This window comes from Megalopta genalis, chromosome 14 (genome assembly GCF_051020955.1).
Source record: "Megalopta genalis isolate 19385.01 chromosome 14, iyMegGena1_principal, whole genome shotgun sequence".
Taxonomy (NCBI): Eukaryota; Metazoa; Arthropoda; class Insecta; order Hymenoptera; family Halictidae; genus Megalopta; species Megalopta genalis.
Genome location: NC_135026.1, coordinates 10,190,347 through 10,208,734, shown reverse-complemented (window position 1 = coordinate 10,208,734; position 18,388 = coordinate 10,190,347). Strand labels below are relative to the sequence as shown.

The window sequence follows — 18,388 nt, the reverse complement described above, 5'->3', positions numbered from 1 at the left end:
TATCTTTTAAATATTTTTAGTAAAAATATCATTGTAATATCTTCAATGGTTAAAAAATTATAACAAAATGTCACTGAATTTCTCGATCCAGAGAATATTTCTATTTAAATTGAATTTCTTTTTCGTTCCTGATAGAAAACACAGGTGGCTCCATCTCGTATTTATCAAGAAGTTACATATCTCTAGATAATACCATTTCTATAATGAAATCTGTACAGCAGATACCGACCTGCTGAATCCGCAAAGTCACGTTACTAGCCTGGCCTCTTAACAAGCCAGAGCACAATGTAATGTTTTGTTTAAAATTTCTCATTTATTTTAAGGAAATCATCTGGAAACTAGGGGGGTAGTAAAAAAAAATGTATACCGCACGATTTTTGTTGTGAGATGTTTTTCAGGCCGTATTATAGCGACTGTAATATACGCAGTCTGTAAATTAAATGTAATATACATATGTATACTGGAAGAATAAAACTTTTTTAGAATAATAAGAAGTATAATGAGCACATGATGTTCATTATAAAAAGAAAATCCCATTTGTAACGTAGTAGAAAATATATCCTTCAGGGGTGTACGATTAATTAAATATTTCGTAATCCGCAAAATTAATATCATGCAACTAATATTTATTGGTTTAATATTAGGTTAATATATTTAAATCAAATCCTTCGAAAACCATTGAAGATCACTTCCACTTTTTACTTTGATGGATTTTGATCTACAGTTGTCGATAAGTATTGTTAGTGTCGATAATAAATTACTAATACAATGTAAAAGGCACGTCAATGAGACAAGATTTATAAGTAATTACGCTTTTTATTTTCGTTGGTAATAAAGGTTCCTGTATATTCGAGAAACGATAAAGTATGAATTTGTAATTATGTGAACTACGCTTCTTCTTCAAATTGTTCTAATTTAGAGAAATCATAGCTTGTCAAAGATGAGCACGACATTCCGGAAAATATTGTTTCCTCCAAGATATGCGACTCGCATGGCGAAACGGGCAGAACTTTTATTTGACCGAAATCTGAATCTGCTGTTAGATTACTAAATACCACATTTTGATCGAATATTGTCTGTAGAAAATGTATAATAATTTGTAAATAACATCAATATTTTTAATCATTTTTTACTCATATTAGCGAATCTTTCGAAAATCGGTCACACCAAATTTTGCTGAAATTTTGCAAGTAGCGTCATTTTATATAAAAACAATATTTGCTAGAAAGATTTTCCGTTTAATTCCCAAATTTTTGCAAAGAACTTTTTTACCATTTTGGTGTCACTCTTTTGGCAAACATTGTTTTTATGTAAAATGAAGCTATTTGAAAATCTTTAGCCAAATCAGGTGTGACTAGTTTTTAAAAGTTTCACCCTTGTTTTAGGTATATTTACTGTGAAGTTGACTGTAGCCATGAACGTCCTATGATTCTGTTCGTTTCCTTTGCGTGGAAAATTCAGGGTCGAATAAACTTGTTGTATTTGTTCAATCTTTTTCTTTATCATGTATTCTCTATCTGTTGTTCTGTATATGTAATCTAATTCATCAAGTGCGTTCAATGACAAAATAAGCTTAGAATCTCGAATCCTAGCATATTCATCTTTTTCGTCTATGTCCTCTTCTCTTTTTATATCCTGTATTATATTCTTTTGCTTTTCTTTTAGTAAAATTCCCCATAAATAGTATCTTTGCGTCATCAGGAATATTGCCTGGCCATCCATACCAAGTGGTGTAATGCCTATCTGTTCAAAATACTTGTTGAGCTCTACCCATGTTTGACCTAACTTCAACTTGAAGTACAAATCTATGCCAGATACTGTGATCTGAAAAATGGTTTTAATTATACTACACGGATGCCACAACAAACATTCCATACACTCACTCGATCTTCCACTGGGAGATCAAAATATAATATTTTATAATGCTGTTTTGCCATTTTATATCTCTCATTGTCTCTCTCAATGATTTTTCTAATACTATATATCTTTGCTCTGACTGAACCGATCATGTCAATTATTGCTGGGCTCACGTGTCCAAAAAGTTTAGTCTGAAAAGTGTCCAACCACTGTTTCTTGCCCATTGAAGGGAATTCTTCATCTGATATACAATAAATTATTTTCTAATTACAAGATACACCCAATTTTATTAACAGAAAATTATATTTGCAATTTGCCTCTCACTGAGCCATCACAGCATCTTTTAAATTCAAGCCTGATTTCTTCATCTCTCCATATTTTTGCCAACAGAGACATTAGTGTCGTTTTCTTATTAATGCCTCTCCAAGTGCATAAATAAGATCCGCAAAAATAATTGTCACACATATCGGCTAGTACAGTGAGAAACATGCGCTGAGATGGGTATGGAACTACTTCAATAATGTCCAGTATAACGTATACTGCGCCATATTCAATAAACTTTTCCAAGTTTGGGGGACACCATACTATACACTCCCAAATGTATGAACCTAATGCTAGTAAAAGGCTACCAGATCTCTTTACACCATACTAATTCATAAGAACATTGTACAACTGTAACAAGTGAACTATGTAGAAACAAACTCACCGTTGATCTACTTGAATTTCTTCATCTTTCTGATAAAGACATCGAAAAAGTAGTTCCATAACAAATGCAATACTTTGATCTCCAAACATTTCTTGATAATAGATTTGTTTCTGTAAAAGTCTTTCGACTGAGATTAACACCAGTGTCAGAATTCTTTGTTCTTTCGTTGCAAGTTTACAAGATGTTAAAATATGATTAATCAATTCTATAATATGTTTATATAAAATTATTATATTTCAATAATAATAAATGGAAGTACCAATTTATGAGTTTTAACCCAATTTTAACCTAACTGATCAATGAAACTGTAATCCCATGCTCTTTGAGGTTCTCCAATAACAAAGTACTGTTACTTAAAGTGATTGAACAAATCACTTTTGTGCAATGCATTACAATATCCATGTCAAACCTTGTGGTCAAAGTCCAGTCTAACAGCATTAACAATCTACACGAGTATAAAACTGTTTTAAATGAACAGTTAATATTTTTAAGTGTCGCTTATTCAATTTTTAGTACCTAATAGTACCATTGTATGTTACAAAATCTTTTGGCATCTTTGGTGCCAGCACAGACAGAGAATTAATAGCATAAGTCCATAGGTTCCAAAATTGAGATGCAGTCCAAGTGATTTTTGAGTCTTCAGTATCTGGATTAACCAGTTGAAGTATTGTTTGCATCAATTTTCTGTGCACCATTATCTGTTCGAAACAAGTACCAAAAATAAGAATATTCTCCATAATCCAATAATAGTAAAAACCAATAAAATAATTACTGGGATACATGCATCAATTTGAGATAGGTGCATAACAATTAGCAATAAGACTTTTTGGAAGAACAAGTCCTCATTAGTTCTGCCAAATGTTACTGTCTCTGAAAATACTCTTACAGAGCCAGTCTCAACACCTACCAAAAACCTGATCACTTTGTCTGCTATACCACTACTAACAAAATTCCAATTAGGAAAGCTAATTAAAATTGAAAGAATAATAGCTGCAATTTCATTTCTGATCTTTTTGCTGACGCTTCGAAATTGGCTGTAGAATATTTGTCTCTCGAATGCGTAGGACAAACCCCTGTATAATTTGGATTAAGTATAAATTACTGATTCATCATTAAGTTGTACATTGCATACCATAATGCGCAGTGTGCACACGAAGTTGTCTTCAATTTGATGGGCACATCAATAGGAGGAAGAATGGACTTCATTAGACACCATAAAGTGTTCATTATTAAAAGGGTTGTATCCTCAGGGTATTCACTACCTATTAGTAATGAGTCAGGTGGCCTTGTGCACCGTAATTGAGTAGCATAAGGAAGATCCATTCTGACCAGTATTATATTAAGTACTCCAACTTCTAACATTTTGTGAGCTACAATATATATTTTAGGGAATTTTTATTTTTCTAATTATACATTGCATTTTTATTACTCACAGCATTTGTACGAAATGGAACAAAGCAAGAAAACCAATTCCAAAATCTTTTGATACAACTCCGGAAGACAATTTTCTAATGACTTAACTACTTCAACTGGAAGCTGTGATTTTTCTATAACTGCACGGCAATCTCTAATCTTCACTGCTGCTATATTTGAACTGTCTCTGTTTAATAACAAAGAATGGATGGCTTCGTGAACCTTCAATATATGTTTCTTGGTTGGCAAAACAACAAGAAGCTTTCCTAACAATGTGAAATATTGTTCCAGTATATCATTGTTTGTTAGAATTTCAGAAGATTTTTCTAATAAAGGTGGTAAATGGCAAAGCTCTAGTATTTGATCAAGATGAAACTCATACTCTTTGTCTATGTTAACATTTTCAACTAAAAATTCTATTATCCTCATTATTTTTGATAAATTTGTTACCTTCTAAATATAGCTTTAAGGAAACCTTTATGATTGATTAGTAAAATTACGTTAGTTAGTTAACTCCAACATGTCCAGGATATCCCATCTAACTTTATATCTTTCGTACTTGAGATCAGAAATTTCTAAATATTACATTTAGAAAAAATATTTGCGAAACTTTTTTTTTTACTTAAAAACAATGTTTGCCAGAATGATTTTCCACAATTCGAAGTTTAAAGCTAAAATTTTGCGAAAAATTACCATTCTGTCTTACCATTTCTTACCATTTTAGGTTCTATGTTTCGATTTCGCTGCAATTTTAAAAACAGGTACTGTTTAAATATAAGCAATGTTTGCGAAAAGAATTTTTGGTTACTTTTAGTTAAAATAAAAAATTTTGTAAAAAATGGCTTACCACCGTAATGTCACTCTCTGCGTTACCGATAGTATCCTGTCTGAAGGCACATCTTATAATTGGCAATTGATAATATATATAATTAATATATATTATTATATAATTTATATTATATAATTATTATAATATAATATATAATTATTTATATTATATATTATACACTTATATTATATAATTTTATAATATAATGGTCAATTGTCAAAACAATTGACCAATATACAAGATAAAATACGAACATTATTTTTAAGTTTGTTCATAAATCACGAGCCTCACTTGATATTATAAAGCTAACGATTAAGTTTATCAATTAAGCTCTTCAGTGTTTTTTCATTCTTTTATAATTGGGTCAGGTCTGGGTTAACTCATCAAACATTTTTATTTTAGATTATATTTAAGGGAGTGACACTAAAGTGATAAAAATATTTTTTGCAAAATTTCAGCCAAAACGGTTATTATCAGTTTTCGAAAGTTTCGCTAAAATATCAATGATCTCTAAATCTTGAAATCGTAATCTCGAAAAAATTTTTTTATAGTACGGTAGTTGTTACTTTAATGTAATCCTATTTTTACCAACATTTGTCGCTATTAGAGACAATAAACAAAATATTTGTGATAATTAAGTTAGTTGGAATACGTTGTACAATTCTGTGTGGAAAGTGTTCATAGAATGATCAATTTAAACTAAACCTTCATAAATCCATATTGGTAATAAATTTTATAAGGAAAAAACGATTAATAAGTATTCTTTGTGTGTGTGATATTTATAGAATAGATTTAGCGTAAACAAAATTTGATTCGTGTCAAGAGTTATAAAAGTATTAAATAAAACAGACTTTGCAGAAGCAGAATGCATCTAAAGTTTTCATACATTTCAATAAAGCAATCTCACAAATTATTAAAAAATTAATAATATTAAAATTATTGTAACAGTTTTATCATTCTTTAACGAATTGTACAAATATTTTTTATGCGTCTAGTTCTGCACATTTGTCTGTTTTTATTGATAATTTTGTAAATGTTGGCGGAAATAAAATTTGATTTACAGTAAATTTATTCTAGAAATATCTAAGAATATTTGTTAAGCATTCTTTCCCCGTTAAATTTAATATCGATATAGATATACCAAGTTTTATTTCAGATTCGTTACATTGTACGAATACTTTACACATCGACTGTACTTGTTGAATAAAGATGTTTTATCCTTCAAAGGATACATAGCCATTGTTTTCTACTTGATGGAGGTACTCATACAAAAGCCTACAAATTCGTGGCGCACTGTCTTTCGTGGCAGGATCGGATATAAGTTCGTCCAATTTCGTCAAAGTATGATCCACATCAACTTCCGATTTTTTCATAAAATCGAATAGTTTTGCGGGTATTTTATCGGTCTCAGGACACTCGCGATTAACATGTTTCGGACACCTGAATGCCTTCCAAACATCGCTCACATCCAATTTATCGGGAACCACGACCTCGGTTTCTTTTTTATCAATATCCATGTTGGACGTCACTTTTTATATAATATTTTTAAACATTCACAAATGCTTGAAAAATGCGTGTTAACGTGTATACTGTTTCGTCCAACGTCAGATTCGGTAAACAATGGAATAACAAATAATGGAATATTGCAAACAGTTTCAAAGTAGCGATCAAATTACAAAGAAAATTCTTACCTTTGTTTCGTCGAACGTGTCATACATAATTCACAAGAAAAAGAATCGATTAGAATCACCGCGACAGTTTAACCTTACTAAAATCGTATTAAAATGTGCTGGACGAAGTTTGAATAAAATTGTCTGCCAACTTGGTGGTGCCACCTGCGGCAAAATTCAAAAGTTGTATTGCAGATGGCGCTGATACCGAAAGTAGCGCCGACTCAATCTCTTACCTTCCTAATTCAAAGTTTTCCCGTCGGAAACACTTTTCATACTGAATCTTACAATAAGAATATCCGAAAAGCTTTCGATCGAATCAAGCGGATACCACGCCGTTTGCACACGATACGGCAAAGAACACAAATCGCCAAAAAGTCAGCCGCTATTGGATTCTCACATACAGACGGAATACCGTAGATGTGTGTGTAGTTCTTGCACGTGCAGGAGAGAGTTTGCAACAGTCGCCGACGCTGCCGATGGTAGCAAGCTGGGTACCTGTGTTCCCCAATTTACTCCGGTTTTTAACCGTATGCTCTGACTGAATATTGTTTTTAATGAACGCTGTTCTTAAAGACGTACTTCTTATTTATCAGTAATACCTTATCGCAAATGGGAGACCATCGTCGTTAGTATCGCGGAAAGTGTTCAGTGTTCGCATACAACCGAAAGTGTTCCTGTAATGATCGTCACACGATAACGTGTGAAAGAAGACAATCATGTGTAGCAATCAATATTGGAATTGTCGGCAGTGCAGCGTGTTTAACGGTAATTATTACGAAGGGCTTTCGTACACGGTGCGTAGAATTCGTGCTCGATTTCGAAATAATTCCATAGCTACAGTGAGTTGCATCTACAATCGGAGACTGCGTATAAAATATATTCCTTGTGATGAAAATATAAATTATAATCACATCTTGCATTAATTTTATTTAAACAACAATTCGGTTTAAAAGGTATCTCAGAGTTAATCGTGGCTAACTGAGATATGGTTTTAAGCTTGATTCAATGCTAATTCCTATATGTGCTATCCTCTCAACTATTTTCCATAACATATAATCGTCTTTCCATAGATCTCGTCAGTTTTTTTTGTTAGACTCGATTTTTCTCCAGTTTTCGACCGAGGCATTTTCAGAATAATTTATATACATATTATTATATAATTATAATAATAATTATATATATTATAATATATAATTATAATAATATATATTATATAATTTATATATATTTATTTGAAATTGCGTGCAAGTACTTCCGATTCGTTTCAATTCTGTTGAGACGATTAAAAAAAACTTATAAATTTCTAATTTTTCGTTACCCATCTTTTTAGGCAGATTGACTTGAACATATTCTAAATTTTCCACACCGGGATCCGATGCACTCTCCTCACTTTGGACGAGACGCCATGAATTACCGGATGAGACGGCAGTTTCGCAATATTTATTTATTTATTCAAGTAACCAAGCCCGAGAGATCCAGAGAACGAAAGCGTTTAAAAGAATATTGATTACTGATTTCATTAGAGTATTATTTCTGCGTTTATTTAGCGTTCCTACAATGCGCCCGACCGTTGTTCGCAGATATCGTGGATCAAGGATAAACAAATTACGCAGCCGATCCGTAAACAGCATAAGTAGACCATTTCGAAATTCATCAAGATCCCCGGATCGAGGTGATGGTGGGGGATCGATGCGTGAGCCGTGGATCGTTTTCCGAAGCGTAAGATCGGTGGTCGTTCAATCGTCGCTGGAGAAGTCAATGTCGGGATACACACGGTCGCAGGTAGTCGCCCTCTACTACGCTGGCACGTAGACTGGTTCGTGCGTGCATGGACTGGTTCGTAGTAGTCGGGACGCTGCCGAGAGCAGCTGAACTGTGCGTGTGCACGTCGTTCACGGTTTTGTGCGGTGTTCGTATGTGGGCTGTGCGACAACGAAGAAGCGTCTTACGAAACAACGAATTCGTGAGGAACTAGTGCCCCGTTTCGGCGCCGAAAGGGATTCCACGGATTAGAAACGAGAGGCTGGGCGTGACGCGAGATGTGACAAATCTCGGAGGCGGCGACCTTGGCGGGACGGTGAGTGACCCTTTCGAATAATGGCACATTCTCGTCGCCACGATTGTTTTTTTCTTTTACGGCGCGCGGCACCCGGCGTTTTCTCACGGGAAACAACGCGTTGTTTAATTACTGTGTGCCGTGCAAACCAGTACTCGCTACAATTATTTTACTACGGGTTTTTGCCTCTATCCCCGTGTCTTCCGACCCACCGGGAAACCACTGCTTTTTCTTACCCTTTTTTTCTCTCCCGTAGCCTGCCATCCTTCGGCAGATCGCGAGCGATTCGCTACCCCGTTGTGGGAACGCAGCGAACGCGCTGTGCCGATGCGACGTGGTGACCTCTGCGAGAACACCGGGTCGCGATAAGACATTCGAAGCTTCCTCGCGGCAGTTGAAAGCAACCACCGGAATCTCAGAATTTTTATACCGTGGACAGACGGCGGCGTTCCTCCTTTTACATCTGTCTTTCTACAGATGAATTTACAGATGATCCGCGGCGTTTTTAACGCGTCTATTGGAAATGTTCTTTTAACCCTCAAACTACACACACAATAGATATATAATGTAATAGATATAATAATAATATAATAATATAATAGATATAATAATAATATATAATATAATAGATATAATATATTATCTATTATATTATTATTATATCTATTATATTATATCTATTGTGTGTGTAGTTCGAGGGTTAATAATAAAAATAATAATATATAATATAATAGATATAATATATTATCTATTATATTATTATATTATTATTATATCTATTAATATCTATATAATATTTGTTATAGGCGCATATTTTGTTGACAATGACTTTCAATTTTTCTGCAAGAATTGACGGCGAGTTTTAGAGTCATGAAATAATTCCAAACACACTTACAATGACAGCATTAACCACGCGACTGTGTCGAGAACCCTTTTCACTGATATTAAAACAGCCTCCGACTTTCAATTTCTCATTTAACATTGATCATGGAGTAGACGAAATATACGTTTCCGCTAGACAATTTCGAGAATTTCCACACGCAAATGACCGGGTCAAAGGAAGTCCCTAATCACACCGGACGACGACAGGCGACTGCGAGAAGCTGCGTGTATGCATTTTCCTCTTCGGTTTATCTGCCAGGACATTCCTGACATTTTGCGCGACCCGGTAATATTTCATTCGGCGAACAATATTTTTTGGCGTTCTCGCGTTTCCGCAGCGAGATAATTTATGAACGTGCTTCATCGGTTCGTCGACGTTAGAAGAATTCATTGCGCTCTGTACAGCTTCGCTGAAAAAGAAATGGTAGATTTGATCGAGCCGCTGATTAAATCCCTGTCCGCATTCACGCCGCATTCACGATTCCCGCTGGTGAATTATGGATTTTCGCGTTTCGTTTACAACCGACGTAATTCTGTCAAAGTAATCCTTCTGGGAAAAAACGTTACAATTAAGTATTTCCGTGGTTACAACCCTTGACAACGATGCCAAATTTTATAATATATAATAAGTCTATAATATCATAATATAATTAATATATTAATATATTATTAATATATTATATACATAATATCTTTTATATTATTATAATATATAATAAGTCTGTTATACTAGACTAGCGTCGCCAACGATAAAATAAAATAAAATTTCCTTCATTTTCAATCGTAGTTTCAACCCTTAAACACTATCGTTGGCGACGCTACTATAATATCTCCAATTTATTTCCTTTTATATTGCGGGGATTTGTGCAGATCCAATATAAATTTTTTATATTGGAGATATTATAGTAGCGTCGCCAACGATAGTGTTTAAGGGTTGAAACTACGGTTGAAAACGAAGGAAATTTTATAATTTCCTTTTATATTGCGGGGGTTTGTGCAGATCCAATTTGATACATAATCTAAATTAATATAGCCCCGATAGACTAAAGTCAATGAAACACGTAATTGGGTACATGTGAGAACAGTTATAAATATCGTTAAATAATATTGTTACTTTTCTTCGCATATTATTATTTAAGCGCATTGACAGCTAAACGTGTGTTTCTTAACTTGCCATAAAAATTCATGCGACAGAGGATTAATTTAGCAAAGAATTCTCGAAAGCTAGCATTACTCGAAAGAATTGTTTACGCATTGCTATGTACAAAATGGGCGCCATCTTGTATGCTATCGATCTCCAAGACACCACGTAATCTTCCAACGAATCTGACGATCGTTCTCATGGGTTTAAAACATTCCTCGTGGCCCCCAAGCCTGCAGAGGGTTAAATATAAAGGGTCAAATCGTTGACTGTACAATAAAGGGATGTGTTGCTATGGTTATTATTTTTGTGGCATCGTCTTTCGGTACGGTTCCTCGATACATCGAAGATCAGGAAGTTTACGATCAGGAAGGAGTGTAACACGATGCGGAAGACCCGCCCGATGCGAATAAGAAGCCCCGAAGAGTGGCGCTAGAAAAATTTAGATAGGAGACGAGGCGTCGAGGGGTGTTCACCGCGCACCCGGTAGTTTCCCTCGGCCGGCGAATCAATATTTGGAGGGTAAGCGTCCCGACGACTGTCGGCGTCGAAGCTGCGGAACGTGAGTCACTCACCCCTGATTGCGAGGGCGAACATTGAGGCGAGGTAGAGAAGGATGACTTTTCTCGAACGCGCACCCTCATCTCTCCGAGAGCATCGTGCCCTCGCGTCGGTCTGCTCCAGTGTTCGGCATCGTTGGAACAACTCTGTATCTAGATAATTATTCGAATGAATAAACAATTGGATAATTTTAATAGCGGATAATTTCTTTTTGCGGATATTTTTGAATTCACGAATAATTCATTCGCGTGATAAAATGTTATTTGTCTTTGCGAATAAAAAACGATTTATTTCTAGGCCATTGTTTGTGGATTGTAGTGGACACGTACAATGTTTTTTCGCGATGTAAATTTATCTGTACGTCTAAAGTAACGTGTAAAGAAACCATTGAAGTTCCATTGAATAATTTAAAAAGAACGTTGGATTATTATTTGTTGTATTACTGCTATTAGTTGTAGCCTGCTTACACATCGAGAATACCGTAACTTTTTCTCGAACAATTCTTTTGTAACATTACAAGTATGAGAATAATTGAAGGTGACAAAGTTAGATGGGACACCCGATGTATGAATGTACATTGTAAAATTAATATATAATAAACATCACATAATAAATACACAATATAAATTATGGAATTAATATACAATAAATATACAGTATAAATTATACGATGAATATGCAACATAAATTATACAATGAATGTACAATATAAATTATATATTATAATATCCAATATATGAATGTACATTATACAATCCATATATATATATACACAATACAGCAGAACCTCGATTATCCGAACTAAGTCAGAGAAGCACGGGTGTACGAATAAGAAAACTGATTCTATTAAACCAACGTATATTAAATTTTTACCCCGATTTGTACGATAAATAAAGTTTTATCTGAATCTCTTCAAATTAATATATTCACATATACAGCGTGCTCGGATAATAAAAATGAAAATCGGATATAGGCGGTTCGAATAGTCGAGGTTCTACTGTGACTATACGTTGTGCGAATATCAATCTTCAATTTCCATATGAAATACAGAAATAACTTTCTAAACAACTTTTACCGTTCGGGCTATCATCATTATTTTGATAGATCGAGATTGTTTTCGTGGAATCAGTTTTGCGCTGCAGTGGAATTCTTGGAGTTAGCATATGTAAATACGAGCTTCGTCAACAACTGAGGTCGATATCCGCAACCGGAAGTGAACTACAAACCACACAGAGTCATTTTTAATATTTTGTGATTTTCGTACTCTGTAAGCCGTTGTCGCGAAATTTCAAGAATAATATTATCTCTGTACTGAGCTAATACGACAAGCAGCGAAACTCGGAGGATCGGCTCGAGTTCGTATAGTATAAAGGGATACAAATTCATGTTCAGTAATTGTCGCCTTATCTTTATAACTGTAGCATTAATGGATAGCTGAGATCCTTCTGATTACAATGAACTCAAACACGACGTAAATCGGACTAAGTTTATCGATTTTTATTATACAGAGTGAGTCGCGTAACTTGCACACCTACAGTAATATTTAACTTATGCTGCTGTGAAAAATTGTTAAATAGACTGTTTCACAGTTGAGTAGAGACTATTTTATATGTAGAAAGGTTTCAAAGTTTTCAAGATCAATTGATTTCAAGTTACTGGAGATGCGCAAGTTGCGTGACTCACCCTGTATATGAATAAGTTCTTCGATAAATATAGTCCGATTTCTGTCGTGTTTGGACTCATTTTAATCGGAAGAATCTCAGCTGTTCATTGGCGCTAGAATTATAAAAGTACGACGGAAAGTATCGACACGTTAGAAAAGTACATTGCTATCTTCTCGTCAATTTATTAAAATTATTAAAAGAAAAAATACATTTTTACTTTATTTCTTGTTTCCTACAATTGGCTTAGACAATTTCTATTTTACATAAAGATCCACCATCTACTAATTATCGTAGATGGTGAAAGATTAAATTTCTTCTTCAAGCAATAAAAAGGTCCGTTGCTTTTTACAAGACCCCGGTAAGTTACGTGATAATTCCAAAAATTTGACAAGGACCGAAAATTTCGGAATGCATTAAACAAACAATTGCGGCGTTGTTTTTAAGTAACCGAGGTAGAATGATTAAAATTGATTATTGGCCAACTAAATCGACCGGCTAGACCACAGTGGCGCCGTCTCGCCGAGCGGACAAGTTAATTAACGAAACGAAAATCCGAAAGGCCCGTTCGGAAATCAACGGGAGGGTACATCGACTCCGGGGATTAAGAGGTGAGGACGCGTTATCGCGAGGACCCGGGATTTCCTGGCAGGTTTTTAATTAAGATACTCACGAAATTTTGCGGATTCCGCTGGCGCAGTCGTAAGAACGGGAACGTTAATTTGCAGGCTTTAAAAGACGGCCGCGTGCGCGCGTACGAGCGTGAAATGTATGCGCCTAAGTAAGCAAACCCGTCCCAGCTCGCGCAGCGCTGTGGGAACAGGTTTCAGAAAATTGACCGTTCCGCCGCACCGTAGTAGGACCTTTATCTGCTTCTGGCATCTTCCATTCGGCTCGGCGGAGGTTACAGCGGGTCCCTTTTCCGACTTTTCGACGGTGAAAGGGCCCCGGATAACGGAAACCCAAGGATCGAACATATGAGGCGTTTATTTTGAAAGTGGCATAAGTCACTTTTTCAAAAAAATCGAGTTAATGGTAACATTAATTACAATTGAACGGTATCTTTTCATTTTAAAAAAATTTGCAATCAATAAGTTGAGAACTATTGAGATTTGTTCGAGAGAAGTTTTGCTAATTAACGGTATAACAAACATGTTTGTTTTGAAAGTGGCGTAAGTCGCTGTACTCAGGAAATTAATTGCGGGGCTTAGTGTAAAAGAAATAGAAACGTGTGATAAGTGTGTGTGAAGTATTGTTTTGAATTATTTCCAGTATTTTTAAAAAAGTTGTGATCACTGGACTTATTTTTATAAGTGCGAAAGAATAGTGCAGTTTTGTAAATTATATTATAGTGATGCGGCGGCTACCTCCAGACCCGCCAGCGGATGGCTATAAAATGTTTTATAAACTAACTTTAGATGAAAAAGATGAATTTCTAACTTTGGATTTGTCACCAAAAAGAGGAAGACCCAGGCGTTATTCACAAATAGAAATGGATCCGTTATACGCTGGATCTCGTCCTGTTTCTTCAGCAAAATACAAAGACACGATGGACTTGCTTAATTATATACCCCCAATATACCACAGTTATTTAAAAAATTTGAAACAAAACACGATTTCCGAGGACTTAATCACTCCTATCGATGACGAAAATTAAATTGAACCGATGTATTTTCATATAAATTACTTATACTTATGTTTCAAAATGTACTAATTATTTTTGTATTTTATGAATATTAAAATAAAAAATACTTAAATCAAACCTTTATATTAAATATGTTCATGGTATAAATTATTATTATATATGTAATTTATTCGACAATTTTAGTAAATCACTGTCCTTTCAAAACATCACTTCAGTAAAATACGTCGGACCAAATTAATATATGTCAGTCATTTTTCTAAACTATTTATTTTGAAAGTGGCTTAAGTCACTTTACCGTAATGAAAAGTGGTGATTTTTTAATGTTTATACGAAATTATTTATACTGAGAAAAACATCAGTATCCTGGGATAACAAATACAAGTAAATCTTCTCGAAAGTTAGCATCCATATTTTTAAACGTGTTAAAACGCAAACCCTTAAATATATCGACTTAAAAACAAAGTGATTTATGCCACTTTCAAAATAAACGGCTCATATCTCGCTACTATTCGATATCGAGATTCTCGAAGAAGAGATCTCGGGTCGATTGTAAAATTCACCGACCATTTATTTTTATAGGGCACCGTGTTCGTCGTGGTCGTGAACAATTTTTAGACTCCTTCGATCGAATAGAGGAATTTATTGTCGATGATTTTCACCTTCGTGTCTACTCGGTGCGGATTATCTATGGGCATTCGAGAGGCTGAGTTATCGTAATTAAATCCTTGATGTATCGATGCAAAAAGGATCCGAACGAGTGCATTGAAGAAAATACTGCGTACGGTCTTGATACATGCAAAGTACCCCAGGCAATAACAATTTTTCGCCTTCGATGACATTCTTGAAATTGATTTTTGGTCAACTAAATTGACCGGTTAGACCACTGTGCGATCTAGAGTCTAATGGTTCTTCCGTCGCACGGTAGTCTAACCGGTCGATTTAGTTGGCCAAAAAGCAATTTAAAAAATTTGAATGCAACAAGATCAAATTCGGTATCTTAATAAATGCATTCATAAATTCGTATTTCTCGTTAAATATTAGAATTATTACGGCACTTTCTAAGCTCTTATAATTTCTTGACACATGTTTTATGTTCCAAAGGAACTACGTACAGCGTTTTCTTCAATCTAAATTTTCCAGAACATTTTTCATTACATATCTTTGTGGAAATATTAACATTTAAAATCAAGCATCAACACATTTGATATTTTCCGAATCTGTATTTTAGAAGTAGATCTAAGAAAATATATGTGATTGACTAAAAGTGAATGACGTGTGTTTTTTTATAAGTAGTATGCAGATTCTATGCACTTATGATAAAAATGAGTAGCAGAAATATAAAATTGGGAGGACACATAAGAAGAATTGAATAATGTTATTACACTATTTAAAATTTATTTTTATTTAATTCTATTTTTTACAATCCTCTTGGAAATTTTGTACAGACGTTAAAGTTAAAACAGTAGAAATATCAAAAGATGTAAGAGGTGTCGATACTATTAACTAAAATTTTAGTTAATAATGGAAGGTTAAAGTTGCATACGACTGAAATATATGGATAAAGTTTATTTTAATTATAAAATTTGACAAGCAGATATCACATTTGTGTCATCATAATTACGTTGATTGATTTCTATGAAATTTTCATCGTGCATATCAGTTACCACACAGTGACATTTTTGTGAATCATCAAAAACAAATAGAATATTCAAAGTGATCAAGTTATTTTAGTCACCCAGTATATCCTGTTCGATAAACGTGGTCCGATGTCCATCGTGTTTGAACTCATTTCAATTGGAAGAATCTCAGATATCCATTGGTGTTATAATTATAAGGGAGAGATGAAAATTGCTAAAAGTAAAATGTTCCTTCTTTCATGTTAACTTTGTCCAGTCGCAGCATTCTATTCACATATAGTCCTCACGCGCCAAGAAGGCACCTTTGCGTTACATTCCCCCTCTCACTAGCTGCCCCACTGCCGCAGCTATCGGTCGCTATTGGCTGAAAACGGTGGCGAAGATCGATAGCAACCGCTGCGATAGTGGGGCGGCTAGCGAGAAGGGGACTGTAAACACAAAGATGCCTTCTTGTTGCGTAATGACTATACATCTATCCTTTTTCTTTTCGCTCGGGAAGAGTGTGACTAGCTCGTATTTATTTAATCATACGAATTTCATGTAAATTTAACCGTACAGCACTGTTCACTAATTTCCACGAATATAAAAAGTATACAATCATCTGATCTGGAACATTTTAAAAAAATGTTATCATTTCCAGTTTACGCAAGATATCATTAACTAACATAATCAAGGTAGATAAGTCATATTGACTCAACATACAAGTATTTGCAATATATAGAATATCTTTTCACGTTTCTGTTAAGTAATTTAAAGACCACTTTGCATTCTTCTTCGGTCAGTTCTCTGGCTGCTGGACTGAAAGGTCGACTTGGAAAAACAGGATTGCACCGGAATTAGCATTCGAAAGCATAATCGAACAAAAGCACCCCCGACGGTGGCACCGATAAAAATAGTTGCGCTGGATTTCCCACCCCGTTCGTCGCTGTGACATCGATCGATGCGCTTCTTGTCTAAGATCGCCCCGTGTCATCGCTCTCCTAGGTAGCGATGACCGACAGTCACGCCAAGAAATCAATGACGCGCACTATACTATGCCGTGTCCCCGGATAGACAGTCTGCGCCTCTCCATTTTCCGATAACACCGGTCACCGTTGCGCGAACATAGTTTCTCCGGCAGTCGTAACGGTGTTCATTGTAACCCGACGCACAGCGGGCCGGTATCCCGTTTTTTCTGGACAAAATGATTTTACCGTGATTTCATGGTGTAAGGTTACAAATACGGTAGATCGTTGAGTTCATATCTCGACCACAGCTGAAGTATCGTAAAGTCGAACATGTGTATGCGATACATACACATTTCAAAAATCGGGGTGACCTCTGTTTCCGATATAATAGAAATTTCTCTCGCAATTTTTTATATTGCAGAAATATCGCAGAAATGTGAAATACCGATGGATTTTTGTTGGAGACGTTTCGTCTGTCATCGCCGCGCACTAGCTCGATCACAGAACGCTCTAGTGTTGCTGGCATCGGTTTCTTAAAATTCGCATAGCTTTCAAAGTTGCAGACAGTTGCACTCGAAATTGGCACGATGCTCTTTACAATTATATAAGATTTCATACGAAACAAATCTTGTGTCGGACACTTTTATGTTTTCTGTGTATTTTATGTTTCTAAGCCTGGTCCCATTTAAACCATTTAAATAATACAAAAACGCCTAATAATATGTATTATATAAAACATTAATTCAAACCTGTTTCGTCTTCGGTAGGATAACCAATGGATGTATACGAAATTTTTTTCGAAATGCAAAACTTCAAAAATTCTATCTTGACCACATAAAAAAGACGGGCCCCTGTGTTTATCCAGATGAATTCGTCTTATTTAAATTCTTAGCCAGAGAAACCACGCTAAAATTCATCTCGATCACGCCGAGTCATCGTCCGGATGGAAAGTCCCCCTCGGATAGGTTCGACGGAAGGAAACCGAAAGTGCGAGACGAAAGCGTGAATGGCGGGTCGCGAAAACGTGTGGACATCTTCGACGATGAATCATCTTCGAAGATTCGCCGCTTATGGCAAAAACACGCGACTCATTCAGTCGCCTTTCGTCGGAACCTCCTCGCGATAGTGTTGTTCGCTCTTGTAATATTTCTCGCTTGAGCAGATAACCGTTCTGTAGGAGACGTTCGAGCAACGGTTCTCGATTATGTTAGTTTCGATTGCTAGGGCCGCTGGGGAGAATCGCGCAAACATGCTTGCAAGTGGGCATGGTTCGGGAAACATAATTAATATTATTCGTTATTATTAATTATTATTATTCATTACGATTAATTTCATAATAATAATAATAATATACTATTATTTGTTTAACGGGATGAACCT

General features: G+C 35.2%; 4 protein-coding genes across 5 annotated transcripts in view; 1 reads left to right on the top strand and 3 right to left on the bottom strand.

Moving 5' to 3' along the window:
* LOC117225838 (vascular endothelial growth factor receptor 1) overlaps nucleotides 1-6,618 on the bottom strand; it is a 33,518-nt gene extending 26,900 nt beyond the window's left edge. The window contains exon 1 of the mRNA XM_076526369.1: nucleotides 6,497-6,618. The gene's annotated coding sequence lies outside the window, so the exon portion shown is untranslated. The remainder of the gene's footprint in view (nucleotides 1-6,496) is intronic.
* LOC117225835 (cilia- and flagella-associated protein 69) lies at nucleotides 797-2,799 on the bottom strand (the record flags this gene model as incomplete). The annotated part of the gene is made up of 5 exons (XM_033479618.2): nucleotides 797-1,076; nucleotides 1,396-1,824; nucleotides 1,884-2,098; nucleotides 2,187-2,482; nucleotides 2,564-2,799. Coding segments are annotated over 5 exons (1,365 nt in total), but the record flags the coding sequence as incomplete, so codon positions are not given.
* LOC117225643 (uncharacterized) lies at nucleotides 2,676-4,674 on the bottom strand. Its single transcript, XM_033479324.2, has 5 exons — nucleotides 3,997-4,674; nucleotides 3,696-3,933; nucleotides 3,471-3,636; nucleotides 3,080-3,261; nucleotides 2,676-3,008 (listed from the first exon to the last, which is right to left on the bottom strand). Exons 1-5 carry the CDS (start codon nucleotides 4,403-4,405, stop codon nucleotides 2,852-2,854), a joined length of 1,152 nt encoding a protein of 383 aa, XP_033335215.2. The 5' UTR covers nucleotides 4,406-4,674; the 3' UTR covers nucleotides 2,676-2,851.
* A 270-nt stretch (nucleotides 6,619-6,888) lies between the features above and the next one.
* The window catches only part of stan (protocadherin-like wing polarity protein stan), a 51,215-nt gene continuing 39,715 nt past the window's right edge, over nucleotides 6,889-18,388 (top strand). Inside the window, exons 1-2 of one of the 2 annotated variants that reach the window (XR_013034787.1) lie at nucleotides 6,889-7,243; nucleotides 8,059-8,555. The gene's annotated coding sequence lies outside the window, so the exon portion shown is untranslated. The remainder of the gene's footprint in view (nucleotides 7,244-8,058; nucleotides 8,556-18,388) is intronic. The other variant, XM_076526261.1, reaches the window with a different exon arrangement.